This window comes from Leuciscus leuciscus, assembly GCF_965113295.1.
Source record: "Leuciscus leuciscus genome assembly, chromosome: 12".
In the NCBI taxonomy this organism is placed as follows: Eukaryota; Metazoa; Chordata; class Actinopteri; order Cypriniformes; family Leuciscidae; genus Leuciscus; species Leuciscus leuciscus.
The window spans coordinates 5,041,190-5,060,930 of NC_138736.1; the positions used below are offsets into that span (position 1 = coordinate 5,041,190).

Genomic DNA, 19,741 nt, shown 5'->3' on the forward strand with positions numbered 1-19,741 from the left:
TCAATATATTGTTATTAATTTTCTAATGGTTGTGCATCGATAGTTCCCAGTCAGGGTGATGTACATTATCCCGTCCAGATGTATCTTATCCCGTTTATTACAGAGCTACTTGCCACATAAGTAAATAATTAGACGTGAAATATTGACTTGATTTTGACACATAAATAATTATGGAGATAAAAGATATTGATTTGATACGAAAGAGTTTTAAAATCTTACCTGATTATCTTAAAATTAATTACAGTCTACAAAACAATCATCGAAAAATGGCAGCGGCTGCATTTGTATGAAAAAGAAAGAGCGAGTCTGTGATACCGGATGACATAATTCAATAATTGTACACAATTTTAATTTGAGTTTTAATATTTTATTAGCTAACCAAACGCAAAACCAAAACCTTTCCAAGCGTATAGCGCTGACTTCAGTTACCCGGATGAGCCTGTGTTATCAGTTTTTACCGGTTGTTATCGGGGAATAACACACCGATCGACCAATCAGAATCAAGTATTCCACAGAGCAGTGTAATAAGTAGTTAAATCATGCCATGGGTTTCATTACAGCTGTTTGGCCATTGACTGTTTCATTCCCTGTAAGCGTCAGGAATCATGTTCAAAAGGAAAGCATTGTTGTTTGAATACAATAGTGTAGAAGTCCAACTTCCCTTTTTGAAAACAACTTTGGCGAAGACATGTTTGTGTATTAAACCGGTCCCTGAAAAAGCACACCTGAATCCTATTTCTGTTCAAAAAGCCCCCTGACACACGGCCCAGTTCTTTCATTACAATACGTATGGGCATTGCCTGAACCATCTTAGACATTAAACGCTTGGAGGCCTGAGTCGATGCCATCCATCCTCAGAATGATCCATATCCTTGTTTTGAAATTTGTCTTTACTCTTCCTCTCTTTATCCATGGCGACGTGAATATTAATTGACCTTACGACAGTGATTGCTTAACCACACCCTCCACTTTTCAGTGGTGGGCACTCAATGTTCTTCGGCGAGTATCGACTCGCTCGCTGATGATTTTAGAGTAAATTATTTCAAATGCAGTTTATCATTGCAAAAAATTATCATAAAGCACAAGCTTTTTTTATCTGGCTATGTCGAAACACTAAATATAACGGTAGATGACGAGAGAAAATTATACATGTAGTGAAATGTTAAGAGAATCTACCCAAGTGTCAAGAAGTCGGACAGTTGACATGTCTTGAACATTGACATAAACAAAGAGAAAAAATGTGTAATTGACCCTTTGCAGATGCAGATTAGGGTCCAATTCTCACTATTAACTATGACTTTTGCCTCAATAAACTCCTAATTACTGCTTATTAATAGTTAGTAAGGTAGTTAAGTTGAGGTATTGGGAAGGATTGAGGAATGTAGAATATGGTCATGCAGAATAAGGCATTAATATGTGCTTCATAAGTACTAATAAACATCCAAAATCCTAGTAATATGTGTGCTAATAAGCGACTATTTAAAAGTGAGAATTGTATCCAAAACTAAAGTGTTACCAACATTACTTATTACTTATTAGAGCTGTTGAAACTGGAGATTCACACCAGAGTTTCAGATAAAGTCAACAGATACAGAAGTATCTTGGATTTGCATTTAGTATATATATTTAACTATAGATAGAAATTTACAGAAGACATAATCCAAATACCCTGCTCAATTTTTCTGACTTTAGATGCAATTTAGGTGATAGCGTGGAGTTTTATGTGGCACTACTTTAGTGTTAAAAACCATCCAAAAACCCACAAGCTTCATTTGTGAAGTATTTTTATTTGATGGAGAAACATCATAGAATCAGGGTCAATGGTTGTAGCTTTGTTGTGAATTTGGTGGTTCATCAGTGCTGGGAGAACTTGGGATAGCACATCTGCATCACTTTGGGTCCGTCTGTAAGGGCTTTTTTGCTTTCGTCACGTTGTCCTAGTTCCTCAGTCAGTCAGCGTCAAGACCCTGAGGATTCATCCCGGTGTCTGGGCTCAGGTTTTCTCTCATCCCATTCTCTTTACTCCATACTCCTTTACTCCGTATCACGGAACGATCTGCACCTCTCTCCTTCTCGTTTTGTTGAGATGCTCTTCCCTCTGACGTGATACTTAATTTGAGAAGATTGTGTACTCCATTTATCTCCTCACAGCTCCTTAGAGATGGGGGTCAGGGAACATTGTGCTCCATCCATCGCTCTTGCTCTCAGTCTGCCATTTAAGGTGCGTTCTCTCTCCAAGGAGGTTTGAAATACCTGAAGAAAGCTATTCTTTAGCATTCCTATGAATCCCAATACTGGTTGCTAAGCTTGCATGCATGACCCACCCCCCATTGAGTATGTGGTTAAAAAATCAGTTTTTCCAACTGGATCTAACTGGCCCATTAATCGATTAATCGACCATGCATATATATATATATTCATGATTCGCCACATAATACTAGTGATGGACCGATTCAGTCACTAATACCCCTTTTCCACCAAAAAAGAATTGGTTCGGAACTGGTGCTGGTTCAACTTACGAACCTTCTCAGAACCTGTTTGTTTTTCCATTGACTAGAGAGCCCAGCGAACGACGTCGTTACATCACTGTGTACGTTGCCATACGTCTTAGCTTTCCCTGAAACGCTTGTGCCAACTTCAAGCATAACAATTACAATGGCGGACTACATCGTCTTTCTGCAAATGTTTCTCCTGGCTTTGCGATCCTATATTGGGGTCAGAAGAAGACGTTTAGAATCCATCTTTCTTCAATCATTCTTTCTACTAGCTAGCGCTGTGTTTTTAGAAATGGCGGTCACAACCTTTCCCTTCGAGTTGTTGGTCACAATAACCCCGCCCCCAGCCCCCGACGTAAGCATGACGTGGTAAAAGAACGGTTCTAGTCCAGCAAAGAATTGGTGCCGCTTTGAACCAATTTTCCTGGCCGAGAACCGGTTCTTTGGCTGTCGAAACACAAAGAACTGGTTCGTGAGTAGGCACCGGCTCCGAACCGGCACCAGTGGAAAAGGGGTATAAGTGGTGAATCATGCAAACTTGTTGATGCATTGCTCTAAGGCCCCGTTTACACCTGGTATTAAGATGCGTTTTGGTCGATCGGATCACAAGTAGACGAGGGAGACACTTTCCTGTTTGCATCTGGAGTCTCTTTTGTCCACTTTCAAACACTTATGTCCTGATTTCTTCGAGGGGAGGGTCTATGGGTGGGTCAATGTATGGGTGGGTCAATCCCGTCTGGCTAGAGCTCTTCCCATAATGTTTAAGCATTAGGTCAGTAGACGGAGAGAAGACGGTCTTTTGTGGCAGTTTGAACACATTTGACCAGAGCGTTTACACTACGAAAGCAATCCAGTCGAGTGTGTTTTCGACTACATCTTGAAGTGGTCCAAAGTGGACAAGCTCAAAACGTTTTAGACCCATTTACACCTGTATTTAGCATCGTCCACTTGTGATCCAATCGATCAAAACGTGTCTTAATACCAGGTGTAAACAGGGCCTAAGAAGTGTAATTTGCTACAAGGTGAGGACATTTCTGAGCAAATGATCATGATGGGCAACATTAGAAGCTGTGGGTTATTTACAGATGAACTGAAAACTAGTTAAACCTTTCTCCGTTCAGCTGAACATGTTATTAATTTGTAATCTAAAAAAAGGAACAATTGTTTAGACTAGAGGACTGACTATTTGTGGACCTGCATAATAATAAAACCGGTGAGTCTTTCCTCTTCTTCCAGTGCTGTTCTCCTGGGGCTTGTTTTAAAACAATGCTATTATGAGAGCTCTAATGTCACAGCAGACACTTGATCTCAAAGCTCAACCCTCATTTGGGGGATGTTTGTGAGTGCCTGATTGGAGGCATGAATGAATCATGTGGAAGGCCTTCATAAAATCCATAGACTTGAGTATGTGCTCATCATTTAAACATGAGGTGGGTTCCTGTCTTTGAGAGCATGACGTCTAATGCCATTAAATGCAGTGTGATTTCCTATGTTCAGATATACTCGTGTTTAAAGTAATGATGTGCAAAGCTACGAACCCATTGCGAAATCAGTGAAATTTCTTTCGCTCTCACAACAGGAATTCGCCAAACAACAATGGCCGCACCTTCAGAACTAGTCAGGATGATCGACCAGTCGCCCTCCAATACTCCCAGTAGCAGAGATCGCTAAAGAACAATGCAGAGACAAGTCAGCTAAAGTGGATTATTTCTTATCCTGTTTTTTGATCAGCGATGAGGAAGATGATGCTTCATGACATCCGAAAAACAATCCTTTTAGAATTTAAAGCTCATCTTTGTAGGGGTTTGATTTTCAGATGTCATGAAGCATCACCTTCCTCATGGCTGTTAAGGTCAAGGAACAGGTATAAGACAGAAGATGAAGAATAGTGAGAGAGAAAGGCTGTAATGGAGACTGTCAAAATAGATCAGGGAATGAGAGCAGGGGGATGGGGAGATCTTTCTTTCGCTCTCTCTTTCTTGCTCTCTCTCTCTCTGTCTGTGTCCTGGTTTTGTTTGATTGATTCCTACGTGTTTTAGTCTTTAAACAGCTTGGCCTTTCTCACTTATTTGTTGTCTTTTTTTTTTTTTTTTTTTTGTAACACAATCACGCTTCACTATATCAACTCAGACTTGTGTAATATGGATATGGATTATTAGAATAATGCCTCTGTGTTCTTTAACTGATTTGCAGATGCTGGTTTACTTGTAGCTGCTGTTAGTCCAGCTATTGAGCCGATGTTTCTGGTCACAGGTGTAACTTTGTCCAGAATTGTAGATACATTGCATTTGTCTAGTACAAACTTATTTTAGTCTACTTTTCTCTCATTCACACCTCTGGATTTAATCTTTCTCTACTTATCATTCTATTTTTATACAGCAATAATCAAATATGGTAATAAAATATGGACTGCATTTTAAAAAACCATAAATAATTATTTTAAGAAAGTAAAATAACTTTTTTTTTACTTAGTCACCATGAAATCAATTGGAATGTTGCAATATTTATTATAAATAGGCTAATTTATCTGTGCACATATATTTTTTATTCATGTGCCCTCATAATCTTTTATTAAAATAACTTCCCCCTCCCTCTTGCATCATCTCTTCTCTGATGATGTGTTTACTGGCGTGAGGGCGGGGCAACCTGTCACTCACATCAGATCGACCAATAGCAAACCCCAATCATCCAATCAATTCCCCACCCTTGTTTTCAGTTTTACATCACAATAGGGAAGACAAGACAAACGCAACTTCTGTTTTATGCTGACTTGAGAATTAATTATTAATTTATTGTTGCTTAACTGTGTTATCTATTCTTTCTCAAGGTTAAATTTCTGTTTTGCAGAGACACCTAGGCTACATGTAAGTCATTTGATTTCCTGAGAAGTGTAAACACTTTAATTACATGAAAGCTCTGTTTGTTTGAACAGATCCGCACAGCAACATTGCCTCCAATGGGTGTGAGTGTGAGGGTGGGAATATCTGTTTGGCTGAACTGTGAGAAATGGGTGGGGAAACCTGTTTCCAAATTATGTTATCAATATTATTGCAGTTTTGTTTATTGCCAAAAGTGGTGCAGAAATGATACACTGCAGCTTTACGCAGTTTAACCCTTCATGCCTTTGATTTTCACTACAACACAATGAGCACGTTTACTGCACACCAATACACTGATAACTCTCAAAAATCAGCTTATTGAAATAACCCATTGCCCCGGTTTACATGCAGACCAATAACCAGTTTAAATCCACATTAAGGACGCGTTCCTGTCACATATCACACATGCGCACTTCAGTAAGCCGACCAAATGCAGGTTAATGCGTTTACATGCCGGGAGAAATCAGGGTAAGGGGCAAAAATCAAGCTGTGTCGATCAAGTTAATGCTTAAAGGGTTAGTTCACCCAAAAATGAAAATTTTGTCAGTAATTACTCACCCTCATGTTGTTCCAACCCCGTAAGACTTTCGTTCATCTTCGAAACACAAATTAAGATATTTTTGATTAAATCTGAGAGCTGTCTCACTCCTCCATAGGCTTCTATGGGATCGAAACTTGCCGGCCCAGAAAGTTAGTAAAGACAATGTTTAAAATAGTCCAAGTGACTACAGTGGCTCAACCTTAAGTTTATCAAACGACGAGAATACTTTTTGTGCGCAAAAAACAACAAAAATGACGACTTTATTCAACTACTAATTTTCTTCTGTGTGGGCCTCTGAGTGAGTTCACGTAGTGTAACAGCGCAACGCTTTTGGGTTGTACGTCAGAACGTAGGCTCACTATTGGCCGACGCTGGTCATGTGTGTGATGCTGGCCAATACTGAGCCTAGAGAAATGAATAAAGAAAAGAAAATGAATAGTTGAATAACGTCGTTATTTTTGTTTTGTTTTTGCACACAAAAAGTATTCTCGTCACTTGATAAACTTAAGGTTGAGCAACTGTAGTCACTTGGTCTATTTTAACAATGTCTTTGCTAACTTTTCTGGGATGGCAGATATTGATTACATAGAAGCCTATGAAGGAGTGAGACAGCTCTCAGATTTAATAAAAAATATCTTAATTTGTGTTCCGAAGATAAACGAAAGTCTAAAGCCTGAAACACACCAGTTTTTGTGCGTCGCCCGACTACGTTTTCTCAGTGTGTTCCTCACCGTCGGCCGATTCGACATGTTGAATTGGCGTCGGGCCGTCGGTGAAAGATGGAACTCTGATTGGCTGTTCAGCTTAGTGAACGAGTCAGTGCACGAGAATGATGGCAAAACAGCGAGCAAACAAGTCAAAACGGTACAGATAGAAGGATGTTCTAATGTTACTGAGTGTTCCTTGGCGAATATTTCAATATTAACACGAGCGGAGTGGAATAAAGAAAGTGTTTAGCAGGATTGATATTCAAAAGGGTAAGCACACAATCCTTTGTTTACGGTTTGTGTATCTGCAGCGTTGGTTTCCCTTTTTGAATGACGAATATAGACGAATATATCTGCAGAAATACAGTCTCAATATATCTGCACTTGTCTCATTTACACGCAGGCGCAAAACGCGCATGCTAGCTGACAGTCGGCAGTAGTTCTCTCGTGTGTTCAAGTGTAGCTTTTTACCCCGACGCGAGGCGACAACACAGTCGGCTGCGCTAGTTCGTCGGCGTCGGCTTGGTGTGTTCCAGGCTTTACGGAGTTAGAACAACATGAGGGTGAGTAATTACTGACAGAATTTTCATTTTTGGGTGAACTAACCCTTTAAGCCGTTTATGACTTCACTCCAATAAAGGAAACGGGTTAACGCATAGCATGACCATATGCATTGTTGACTTATTAAGCACAATCGGGGTAAGAGCGTGCATGTAAACGTGCTGGTGATGATGAGCGTCAGCATGCGTCATGCCGTCTGTCTCCCAGCAGGGAATATTTACTGCATCTCTCCAGACTTCAGGGTGTCTCAGAGACCTCCAGAATTAGGCCTGTGACGAACAGCTTATTCAAGTGGAGCCGGACGGTTTTATTTGTACAGATTGTTGATTGTTTGTCTCATTTGAGTGTTTTTTTTTTTGGTGAACTTTTTTTTGGTCTGGTAGCTTGAAGTTTGCCTTTAGATTAGTGGTGCAACGGATCATCATTGATCCGTGATCCGTTCGGATCAATATCTTCGGTTCGGCACTCACGTGATCCGCGGATTGATTTATGAAAAAAAAGTTGTGCGCATGTTCAGTCCACACACAGCGTGGTCATGGCGAGCGTTATGAACCGCAGAGAGCGTGACGCCTCATTCGCGCCGCAAAACCTCCAGACGTGCGTAAACGCGTCTTTACATTGACTTCACATTGAAATCACTCGCGCCAGACGCTCTATTCGCGTTTGGTGTGAACGCAGCATGGGTGACGGCGAGAGAGAGAGAGAAAGAGTGCCTGCGAGTGCGAGCGAGCAAGGTAATACGTTGTCAAATATGTTTAAACTTAAATGAACTACATATACAAGTAGTTATGTCTCTTTGTATTAATTTGTCCTGTTATTGACATAGGCCTAATGCACGTCATTGACAAAATGCGCAACCAGATGTTCGAATAATTTGAATATGTGTTTTTTAGAGGGAATATTCGAACGTCATTTTTGAGCAATTTTGACAGCCCTATATGACAGTGGAAACACATAAAGCATTGGTCCATGTTTAAAGGAAGGAGATGCCGTTTTATGTTGCACTTTAAGTTGTTTTTCATTAATTATGTTAAAAAGAAGATATTATGCCTTGTGCACTTTAAGTTGATTTTATATATTTTAATTTAATAATTTAAAAGTGTTAATAAAAATTTTTTTTTTTTTTTTTGCTGATCCGAAAAATGATCCGATCCGTGACTCTGATCCGAGAAACGATCCGAACCGTGAGTTTTTTGATCCGTTGCACCCCTACTTTAGATGGTCCATTACATTTCACACGTTTTTCATGTAACATCTCATCAGCAGATGCATTCATAAAATGTCACTTTCATCAGCTGTTGCATGTATGATTTTGTTTGCTATACTAACCTGAGTGAACCGAAGCAGTTTATTCAATGAACCATACTTAAAACCAAATTAAGCAGACTGCCCTGTGTAATTCTCTAGAGAAAGTTCAAGTTCCTTCTTGTTTGCTTATTAACTTGTTTCGTTGAATGATGAATCCATTTTTGTAAATTATTGCCGAGTAGAAGTTATGATTTTAACTATTGTTGTCACATTGAACAGTTGTTGTTTCATTGAAAGGCCATTTTGCCAGTGGTGAATTACCCTGTTAAAGGAACACTCCACTTTTTTTTGGAAATAGGCTCATTTTCCAGCTCCCCTAGAGTTAAACAATTGAGTTTTACCATTTTCGAATCCATTCAGCCGATCTCCGGGTCTGGCGGTACCACTTTTAGCGTAGCTTAGCATAGATCATTGAATCTGATTAGACCGTTAGCATCTCTCTCAAAATAATGACCAAAGACTTTCGATATTTTTCCTATTTAAAACTTGACTCTTCTGTCGTTACATCGTGTACTAAGACCGACGGAAAATTTAAAGTTGCGATTTTCTAGGCTGAACTATACTCTCATTCCTGCGTAATAATCAAGAAACTTTGCTGCCGTACCATGAGTCCAGCAGGTGTAATGATATGACGCAGTGCCTGAAAATAGTCTAATGGCGCGTTTCCACTGAGCAGTACAGTACGGTACGGTACAGTACGGTACGGTTCGGGTCTGTTAACCATGATCTGGCTAGCGTTTCCACTGCCAACAGTACCCTTACTTGATGGGCGTGGTGTTTCGATCGACGTCATTTTCGCGCGAAGAAGAACATAGTAAACTACAATGGATGACATATACAGCAGATCTTGTTCTTGCTCCTCGACATGTTTGTCACAAGAAGACAAGCGCCGACATTAGGCTTTTCTCAATATTAAGTACGCAAAGTTTGTACTTGCCATGTGCGACTCCTACATGCAAATGGTACAGCGCGTTCTTAAAAGGTCACTCAGCTCGCTCTGCTACTCCGGTTATCTCTGTTACTCTGTATGTACATTTTAAGCAACAATAAAACGAAATATGTTATAAAACACTACTCTGCCTCTTTTCGTTTTCATTTAAATAAATTAAACATTATAGGGACACAAATGTGGTTCATGCACAACGCATATTGATTATTCACTGCACGTTATACGTTATTCTATTTAACGTTATAACAAAACGAAATTTAAAACACAACCCTAACGTTACCTCTTTTCGTTTAAATAATAAAACAAATTACACATATTACAGGCAATATATGCATTTGTACAAATGTTGCAATAAACATCAGTGATAATCTTGTAATAAGAAAATGACAAGAAACCATATTTCTTTTTGTAAAATTTCAGTTTTATCAATAATAGCCAATATAAAAGTTTAAGTAAAAGGTACAAGAAGCTATACAATAAGAAATAAAGCAAACAATTCAGTCAAATGTCCAAATGCTACGCTCTAATCTAACATTACAACAGTAAAGTTAAATACAAATAGCCTATAATATGAAACTAAACTTAGCCCTCGGCCAAAACGATTGACAGGGAACGAATTATATATTCACGAGACCAAAGATCGCCCGTTAGGTCTACACAAGACGAATTATATCTCATGTTTAACCACTACCGTCGGAGTCATCGGCGAACGTCAGAAGAACTTAGCCGAGGAAAGGCTCATCCAGCCGGGAAACATGAGCGCCGAGCGCCCGCTGATCGCATGGATCTCACAACCGGGGAAAAACAAATCATCTTTATAAATAAACCACAGATTTGAGCTTTAAACAACTACATTCTCGCCTGAAAAACTCTTAAAATTACATTTCGTGACACAGTAACAGTAGTATTATATTAAACTGTATATAAAAAAATGGCGCTTCTTATGTTGTCATTCCCCTCGTAGCACGCGCAAGTGACGATTCTCTGTCAACCAATCAACGTCCTGCAGTGAGTCTAGCTCCACCTTTTAGTACCGTACCACTGTGCTAGGTACCCCAACGGAAAGGTACCCAAAAAGTGGTACGGTACGGTTCGGCTTTTTGGTACCATTCTCAACTTTTGGCAGTGGAAACGCAAATAAAAGGGTACCGACCCGTACCGTACCGTACTGTACCGCTCGGTGGAAACGCGCCATAATAGTCTACACAAACTTAGTGCCGGTCACGTTGGAAGTTACCGAGCTGGGGACTATTTTCAGGCACTGCGTAATATCATTACGCCTACTGGACTCATGGTACGGCAGCAAAGTTCCTTGATTATTACGCAGGAATGAGAGTGTAGTTCCTAGCCATTTTGGCCTAGAAAATCACAACTTTTCATTTTCCGTCGGTCTTAGTACACGATGTAACTACAGAAGAGTCAAGTTTTATATAGGAAAAATATCTGAACTCTTTGGTAATTTTTTTGAGAGAGATGCTAACGGTCTAATCAGATTCAATGATCTATGCTAAGCTAAGCTAAAGTGCTACCGCCAGACCCGGAAATCGTCTGAATGGATTCGAAAACGGTAAAACTCAACTTTTTATCTCTAGGGGAGTTGGAAAATGAGCCTATTTCCCAAAAAAGTGGAGTGTTCCTTTAAACTGACACGTTTGTATGTAATGTAATGTAACAATAACGTGAATAAAGCAACCGCTGAAGTCGAACACCAGCAAAGAGTTCAGGCCTAGCTAGCAGAATATCAGACATCAACACATGAAAGCACCTCAGATTTGGCGGTTGAGCTTAATCTAATTGCACCATGGGGAAATCCATCTTTTGGTGTGTGATAGGGATCAGAACGCTCTCTCTTGTGTTGGCATTGGCTCTGAACTGCTTCCCGGACTGCTCAGGGTAGTTTGTTGTTTGTTAATCTCAGGAATGAGGCAGTTTGCAAGCATGCACTGATGAACGGACCATTTTCCTCAAGCACATGATTCACGGATGAGTCTGATCGATGACTCTCCACCCGCTGCTCTACAAGAGGAGGGTCCGATCACAATGAGTGGGCTTGTGTGGTAAAGTGGCAGGGCCGTCGACACGTGGGCTTGAATCACAGCGGCCCGCTGCTTTTGTTCGGGTTTGGCTGTGAGTCGAGGGGCTTTTGGGTCTGACTAAAGTGGTAGACAAACACACATCTGACCTTGTGTGTGTGTGTGTTTGTATTGTGTGAGTCTCTTTACGTCACTAGCTCATTTCCTGCCTGGTCCACACCAAAAGGAAAGAAGTGACCTCACAACAACCCGGTTGTGTGTATTGTTTTGTTCCTGGCATATGTTTTGCGGTTGTGTGAAAGTCTTAAAATCACTCTTTTGTTTTCTGTGTGAGCTACTGAATAGTTTGTGGTTGTAAACGGTTCTTTGCTGGGGATTTGGAACGAAAGCGTAAAACTGATTTTTCTCCCCGGGAGTGGATTTGAACCAGGCCTTTTCCACTGTCCGCTTAGCTTATGTTTCCTTATTTGGACTGGAATAGTACACTTGATCTTGTAATCGGTTGCCTTCAACGGTTTAGTTTTGGGCGCAGGGCTTATGGATGTTAGTGTGTTTTTTGGCAAGTTTGTGTGTTTTCGAATGCGGGTGAATTAATGAAACTGACGATTCATTTTTGCCACCCCGTGATAAATCACCCATTCAGCGAATCCGCTTTACGTTTGACGTCTTGTGCGTAAACAGACTCGTCTGTGCCGTTGAAGAGCGGTTTTGATTTACTGAAGGCTATGTTGTGTGGTCTGGGTACTTGTGTTAGCGCGGGACACATTAAGTGTGACAGTTGTGAGTAACCGTGTCAGGCATTGCAACTATGTCCCATGTGTTTATATTTGGACTCCGGTCTCTATTCAACCTCACTTTGATGTTCCACCCCTACAGAGGGAAAATGCAGAAGATGGAATTTGTTGAAAATGTTATGAGTTCAACCATCTTTTGCTGACAAAAGTACTGAAAAGTTGATGAGTGTTTTCTACAGAAGTCTGTTTTTGCACCTACACTACCGTTCAGAAGTTTGTTGATGGTGGTGGTTTTATTTAATTAAATTCTTTTGTGTGTGAAATATTCATAATTTTATTCAAGGATGCATTAAATTTATCAAAAGTGACAGTAAAGACATTTATAATGTTTACAAAATATTTCTATTTCAAATAAATGTCATTTTCAACATGGATAGTAGTAATATGAAATAATTATTGAGGGCCAAATCAGAATAATAGAGTGATTTCTGAAGTATCTTGTGACACTGAAGACTGGAGTAATGATGCTGAAAATTCACTGAAATAAATTACATTTTAAGATATATTAAGATAGTAGAAAGTTATTTTAAAATGTAATAATATTTCACAATATTCCTGTTTTTACGGTATTTTAGTCAAATAACAATACTACTTTTTCTTACATGTTCGATTTTTTTAATTAAAATGTTTTTGTAAATGTCTGTCTTTAACTAAAGATCCTCATATATAAACATCCAGCGCGTGAGTCAGATGCTCTGATTCAGTGAGTAATTCATTAGACTGATTCAAACCAGTAATAGACAGTCCTCTTTTTTTTTTTTCTAACTATGAAACTTTGACTAATTCTGTAAAAGAACTGATTCATAAGAGTCATTTGTTCATGAATGAGACTACACTGGCTGGGCTGTATGTTTTTGAGTGTTTAATTTATGAACTAATTATGGTCTGAATATTATTTTAATTATATGTTGTGTTTAGATAATTTTTTTAATATTACAAACTATTATCTTTATCTCTATTATATGTAATCTCACATAATTAATTTTTCTGTGCCGTTGAATATAAAACAGTGATGCAGCAAAAATTGGTTTATCAATACCATGGAGATGCCAGTATGTTAATTGTTCAGTAATTTCATGGTATATTATATTAGTACCATTATTATATATAAAAATACCATTGCTATGATATGGTACCATGACTAAGCACATGTATAATATGTATGTTGACTTCATATATCATCACTTTATATCCAGTTCACCTCATTGTCATGCAGCGCCGCTGTCTGTGGCATCAGAGAGATGCAGATGAGATGTTCTGGTGTGTGTGTGTGTTGGAGAAGCGTGTGTTGTGTGTCTGAGAGGGGCGTATTGCGCCTCAGATCGAGTGTGTGATTAAAGAGAGACCCTTTTCTGTCAGCAAGTCTCCTGTTTCCCTCCCCCTCCTGCCCGCTCAACACACACACACACACACACACACACACACACACACACACACACACACACACACACACACACACACACACACACACACACACACACACACACACACACACACACACACACACACACACACACACACACCTACACACCTACACCGAAGACCTTCACACAAACACAGACTCTTCCAGGAAGAGCATTGTTAACATACCTGTTGAGAAATGTACTGGGAAAGTCATGTGTCCTCTGTCTAACGTTGCATGTAATTGCCAGCCAGTGTTATTTTATGGTACGTTGTTCTTGTCACGTGACGTGGCCTGACTGCAGTGTGATTAAGCTTTTCTCGAAGAAGAAAAAAATAAAATCAGGTATCTTACAGCTATATCAAGTATTTAATTTATCCAGAAATAAAAAAAAATTATAATAAAAAAATCTGTGTAAAATAAAAAGGTCTAATGTACAAACCAACATTTTTTAAACCTGTGTTGCTCTCAACTAAAATAAAACTCAAAAAGTTAGTAAATAATATTGATGAAAAACTTAAAATGAAAAATTAGAAATGTTGCCTTAGCAACGAATTGAAAAGTTGTTAGTTGAAGTACAAAAATTACAAAAACTGAAATAAAAATTAATTTATAGCTGTATAGAAGTGTAAAAAAAGATATAAAAGATTTTTTTAAAAAGCACATCACAAAATGACACTTTTAAATGTGACCTCAACATGTATAATGAAAGCTAATTCAAAATATTAATGTTATAATATTATATAAATAATACTCAAATCTAGTGTTTGGCACATGCAATTTTTAAATGTATCTGTTTACATTCATTCATTAATTACATGATAAATGTGTTCATAAGCAGGCATTTGTCACGCAGCCATTTGTAATGACTGTTCCAAAACGCATCATGTTAAAATGATACCGTATATCATCTTCTAGATAATCAAAATAGTATCATTTCCTAGCAGTGGTAGTTAAGCTAGTAGGCAAATCAGCTTGTGGTATGCAAATCCTTTCGGGGAACCGGTTAGCTTGTGAAGTTAACTAACTAAAGAAGCATTTAATAGGACCAGTTATAGCTTCTGATTATAGAATTTGAAATGCGGCGTATAATTTAAAAGACCTTAATTATCAAAGTTACATAGTTCAGATATATCATAAATGTGTGCATCAAGGGTTTTTGCTCTTTTAAAGTTCTTTTAGTCAATAAAATCCTTTGGGATCTGAGATCTTGCAAGACACCGGTACTTTTGACATCCCTAATTTTAATATTTTACATTATGGTTGGAATGAAGTGGAGAATGGAGAGACATTCAATCTGTTATATAAAAGCATCTTAATGATCTTATTGTAAACGATTTTATCCATGCAGGTTTCTTTCTTTATAAATTATTTATAATAAATAGGGATGCACGATATATCGGCCACCATATCGGTATCGGCCGTATACAAAAAAATTGGCCGATATATTAAAGCTGATAAATAATGTATTATTTCCTTCAGCTGAGACTCCTCAGATGCACATGATGATTTTGAATTGCTTGAAATATGAGTGAATTGAGTGCAAGTCTGTCATATCAGCTACATAAAATTATAATGAGAACATCATTATAATTGTGAAATTGGGACATGGATTTTTTAACTGTGAGACTTTTTTTGTAATCAGGCTCTCAAAAATTATATAAACTTGGATTTCGATTTATCGGCCAATATATCGGTTATCGGCTTTCAAATATAAAGAATTATCGGTATCGGCCAAAATCGGTGCATCCCTAATAATAATTGCTGCTACAATAAATTTGACCTCAAGCTCGGATCTGTCTACAACCGATGGATTAAACCGAGTCTCCTCGCACCCTATGATTTCCCCCCCCCCCCCCCCCAATAATCCCATACTCAGATGTATATTACAATAGGGAAGAAATGATCTGTCACAACTTGCGTCACATCACAACTTAAAATAACTCACAGAAGAAAACGAAACACCAGCAGAACATTTCAGATTGCAAGCTGCATGACGTCACTTTCAAGCTGGTCCTGCTATGAAAACTAAGCCTGGCATGAAGGGAAGTGCACACTTTTTCTGCACACGCTCCTCTTTCATCCTGCCCTCACATGCTCCGTATTTGGCCCGTAAGCATGTGACTACATGCTATATGTGCTGCTTTTTTTAAAATCCTTATAAAACAGAAGCTCCCGTGATTCGGTTTCTGCATGATGATACTGTATAGAGGTCAGTGTCTCTGCTGCCCAGACTCAAAGCTTAACCTCCATGCCAACATCAGCATGCTTTAGGGTCACTGGAGCAGGTCAGCATGATGCTAAGAGACTCTTCATGTTTCCAGAGCTTGAGTGTGGTTTTAATCTGCGTCAAATCTTCAAGTAAAGCAGAAGTGAAGTTAGGCAAATGTTGTTCTTCTCTGATGTCTGGTAGTGGCGGCTGGGAATGTTTTTTTAATCCCCTTAAAAGTAATGAAGATCTTTCAGCAAGACAATGTCAGCATATACATCATCGTATTTAATTTAAAACAAAGTACAAATAATCTGTTATTCAATAGCAGGCTGACTTCTAAGGCATCATTTATCTATCATGGAAGTAGAACCTCAAGTGAGAGTTTGTTTTTAGCATGTTGCTAAGCTAACGATCACATGATGAGCAAACAAATGCACAGCACTCTCAAATATTGGGTAAAGCAATCATTTTGTGATTTGCATTTCATTAGGGTCAGAGCACTGATGGTGCAAGGACCATCGTTTTTCAAATTTTAATTAGATTTCTAAACCTTGTTTGAAATTGTATTTAATAATGTTTTTTAATTATATTGTTTTATACAATTACAATGATACAAATAAATCATAACTATGAGCTATAATTATGAGATCTGTGAAGCTGCTATTTTACTAACTCTTCTATTTCTGTTTTTTCCTCCATAGATTGTGCGCTTTCGAAATGTGAGCCCAAAGGCGACGTCTCCAATCAGAAAACAGGTACGTAACTTCAAAAGTGGTTGATATACATGGTATTCTTTCATCTGATTGGCCTCAAGTTTCACAACCTAAAGAAACATCTCATTGTGCTGTTTACTTTCACCTGTGTTTTTCCGCTCGACACGTTTTGGCAAATTATAATTTTTTTGTCTGTACGACATTGTCATGTTTGAGGTTACTGGTCTCTGTTTGATGTTTTGACTGGATGCCTCTTTCTGCAAAGGAAGCACTGCAAACATCATGTCTGCTGGATAAACATCAAACAGACAGACAGAAAGAAAGTGTGTGACGTTGTGTATACACAGTCTACCGATGAGTGGGACGGAGAACAGTTGTTATATCCTCGACTTGAACCCTGACTCTGATCAGCATTTTGTCCATTTGTATAAACTTTTGTCCTTGTCCGTAGTGCAGTGCGGTGAGAACGGCTCTCCGGGGCCGTGATCGGGAGCATGTGTTGTGTATGATACACATTCCTTACATCTCTGACGTGACTTGGAGTCAGGAAATCTCTGCTCCCAGAGCCACAGAAATGTTGACAGTTCACACTTGCGGGGTTAAAACGAACCACATGTGCGCAATAGGGAGGAATCTGCCAGTGTTTTCAGAGCGAGACATCCAGCAGTTCTGTCATGAACACTTTTATGGCCTGTGCTTGCTGTACGAGAGGTTTTACTACCCTAAACTATGCTTCTCCAAATAACCAGTCCATACTACTATAAAAGTAATAGTATCCAGCGTTGGGGAAGTGAAACACTAGCTTGGCAAGCTGCTCGTAATTTGAAGTAGCTCTGCTGGTCAAGTTACTCTTGATGAAGTAGTTGGTTGATTTTAGTAAATGGCGTATAGAATGTTATTTATCTTTTTAAATGCATGACTATCAGATTTAAATAATGTATTATTACAATCAAAGCAGTGTTTCTGATCTATAATTACCATAAACAATGATTCATCCCAGTAACTTGAATCTTTTAAAATGTTATTTTACACTCAATTCAGCTAATAAAACCAGAAACATCATAGGTGGAGGGTGAACTGACTCCAGGGTAAGGCAAGATCTGCTTCAATATACTCATCCCAGCATAAACGCTCCTGATAAACTGTGTTATTAAAGCATCTACGTTCTCAAACCACTATAATTTGTATAGAAAAGCAAGCATACTGTATGCATGATTTAATAATGACTAACCATTGCCTCACCTAATGCAGTTAAACACAAGTTTTATTTAAATTCTGAATTGATTATGTAACGCCTAAAAAGCGCACAAAGAGCGCTCCCTTTATAATTACTAAAAAGCGGTCACTCGTCTCAGTTCATCGTGATCTTGTTCTGCTATAATCAATGAAGCTGACTGTACAGCGAATTGATTATTTAGCCTACATAATGTCATAAAGTTAACTTATAACGAGAGGATTTGTGAGCGTGCAGAACTCAGCACTGGTCAAAAATGCCAGAAAAGTGGATCCTGGTATTAAGATTTGTTTTGATCGTTTACACCAGGTGTAATCAGGGCCTTAAACGCATCTGATTGGCCACTGAGTTCAAGAAATCAACAGATATGTTTTTGATTGGCTACATTGCTAAACGCTACAAAACACGTTGTAAATATAAACCTTTGACACTCTCAAGAGCCCAAACACCAAATCTGTTCCGCCAATGTGCTTTTATTACGGAGAAAACTGATCCTAGACCAGCAGTTATGGGCAGTTTTTCCCTCTTAAAAAAGCAATCAGAAGCAGCAGCACTCAGTGGTTTGAGTGAGAAAATTCCACGCTAGTCTCAAGTCCACGTCTAGCCTTACACACACTCTGCCTATGAGAAACACCCTATTTTTCTTGTGATAAACAGCAGCGTTTATCTAAATATTTCTCTATAACAAGGGCTCAGATAAATTGGTGAATTGTTTTTGAACCGGTTCTTTTTAAATTGACTGTTGAAATAGATAAAGGAGAGTTTAGGAGAGCATGTTTTGTCTCTGCCTCAGTTCACTCATCTCTAACTCTGCGTGAACAATGCAATATGACAAATCCGCAATTTAGGGTTGTTGTCACGCTACAACACAGAAGTAGCTTGTTACTGGAAGAGTTGCATTTATTTTGAAGAGCGTTTAAGAAAAATGTTAGGAAAATACGAAGAACCTGTTGCTTTAAAGCAGGGGTGCCCAATCCTGCTCCTGCCAATCGACTGTCCCGCACAGTTCATCTCCAACCCTAATCAAACACACCTGCCTTTAATTTTCAAGTGATCCTGAAGACCTTAATTGGTTGCTTCAGGTGTGTTTGATTAGGGTTGGAGATGAACTGTGCAGGACAGTCGATCGGCAGGAGCAGGATTGGGCACCCCTGCTTTAAAGAAACCAGTGATTGATAAATTAAAAACAGGATATTTTTTAGACCTCATGAGATGATGTCTTTTGGTAGGACTGACATCTTAGCTGAGAGGTTGATGTGAACGTTAAAGGAGAACTCTGTAACTCTAGCGAACTCTAGTCACTTCTTCGCTGATTTTCCCTTTTGTTGTCGCATGTTTTCCCCACGAGCTCCCCCTACAGCTGTGGGGGGGCGTATATTTCACAACACAGTCGTAAAAAACTCACTTGCGGCGGCCTCCTCCCCCTCTCTACCGCTGCTCATGTGCGTTTGTTTTGATCGGAGCAAGCCAACTGTATCGTGTGGAACTATGTCTACCGAGGTGAGTAATCTGGTAATACATCATACATGCGTGTGTGTTTATGTCGAATTGCCGTAAAGCAATTTGTGTTTCGCGCTCGTTCTCGTTCTAGTTCTCGCTTCTCACGAGACTTCCAATTTCACTTTGCCGGGACGGCAGTGCGCAAGTTGCAAGGTTGGTTTTCCGCCTGGGAACGCTGGGGGGAGCGGGGAAAGTCACCAATATCACCAGAACAGGTTGTTTAACCATCCAAATGATTTCTAGACAGTTTTATTAAGTTAAAAAAGTTACCAAGTTCTCCTTTAAAGGTGAACTATGTAAGATTCTTGCAGTAAAATATCTAAAAACCTCTAGGCCAGTGTTATATATTTTGTTTCGTTGATTACTTACAATATCCCAAATGTTTCCAACTATTTGTAAATCATTAGAAAATT

General features: G+C 39.0%; 1 protein-coding gene and 2 long non-coding RNA genes across 4 annotated transcripts in view; 1 reads left to right on the top strand and 2 right to left on the bottom strand.

Annotated features, from left to right (window-relative positions):
* Positions 1-19,741, top strand: part of LOC309510992 (triple functional domain protein-like) — a 62,235-nt gene that overhangs the window by 4,951 nt on the left and 37,543 nt on the right. Inside the window, exon 2 of one of the 2 annotated variants that reach the window (XM_082186029.1) lies at positions 16,583-16,636. The exons of the other annotated variant lie outside the window; for it this stretch is intronic. Coding sequence (XP_082042155.1) covers positions 16,583-16,636 — 54 coding nt within the window. The remainder of the gene's footprint in view (positions 1-16,582; positions 16,637-19,741) is intronic. 2 annotated transcript variants of the gene reach the window in all.
* Positions 2,813-19,741, bottom strand: part of LOC309511015 — a 97,197-nt gene continuing 80,268 nt past the window's right edge. The window contains exon 2 of the long non-coding RNA XR_014210476.1: positions 2,813-3,135. This is a non-coding gene — a long non-coding RNA (uncharacterized lncRNA). The remainder of the gene's footprint in view (positions 3,136-19,741) is intronic.
* On the bottom strand, positions 12,895-16,572 carry LOC309511007. Its single transcript, XR_014210467.1, has 2 exons — positions 13,771-16,572; positions 12,895-13,658 (listed from the first exon to the last, which is right to left on the bottom strand). It is a non-coding gene; the product is annotated as an uncharacterized lncRNA (long non-coding RNA).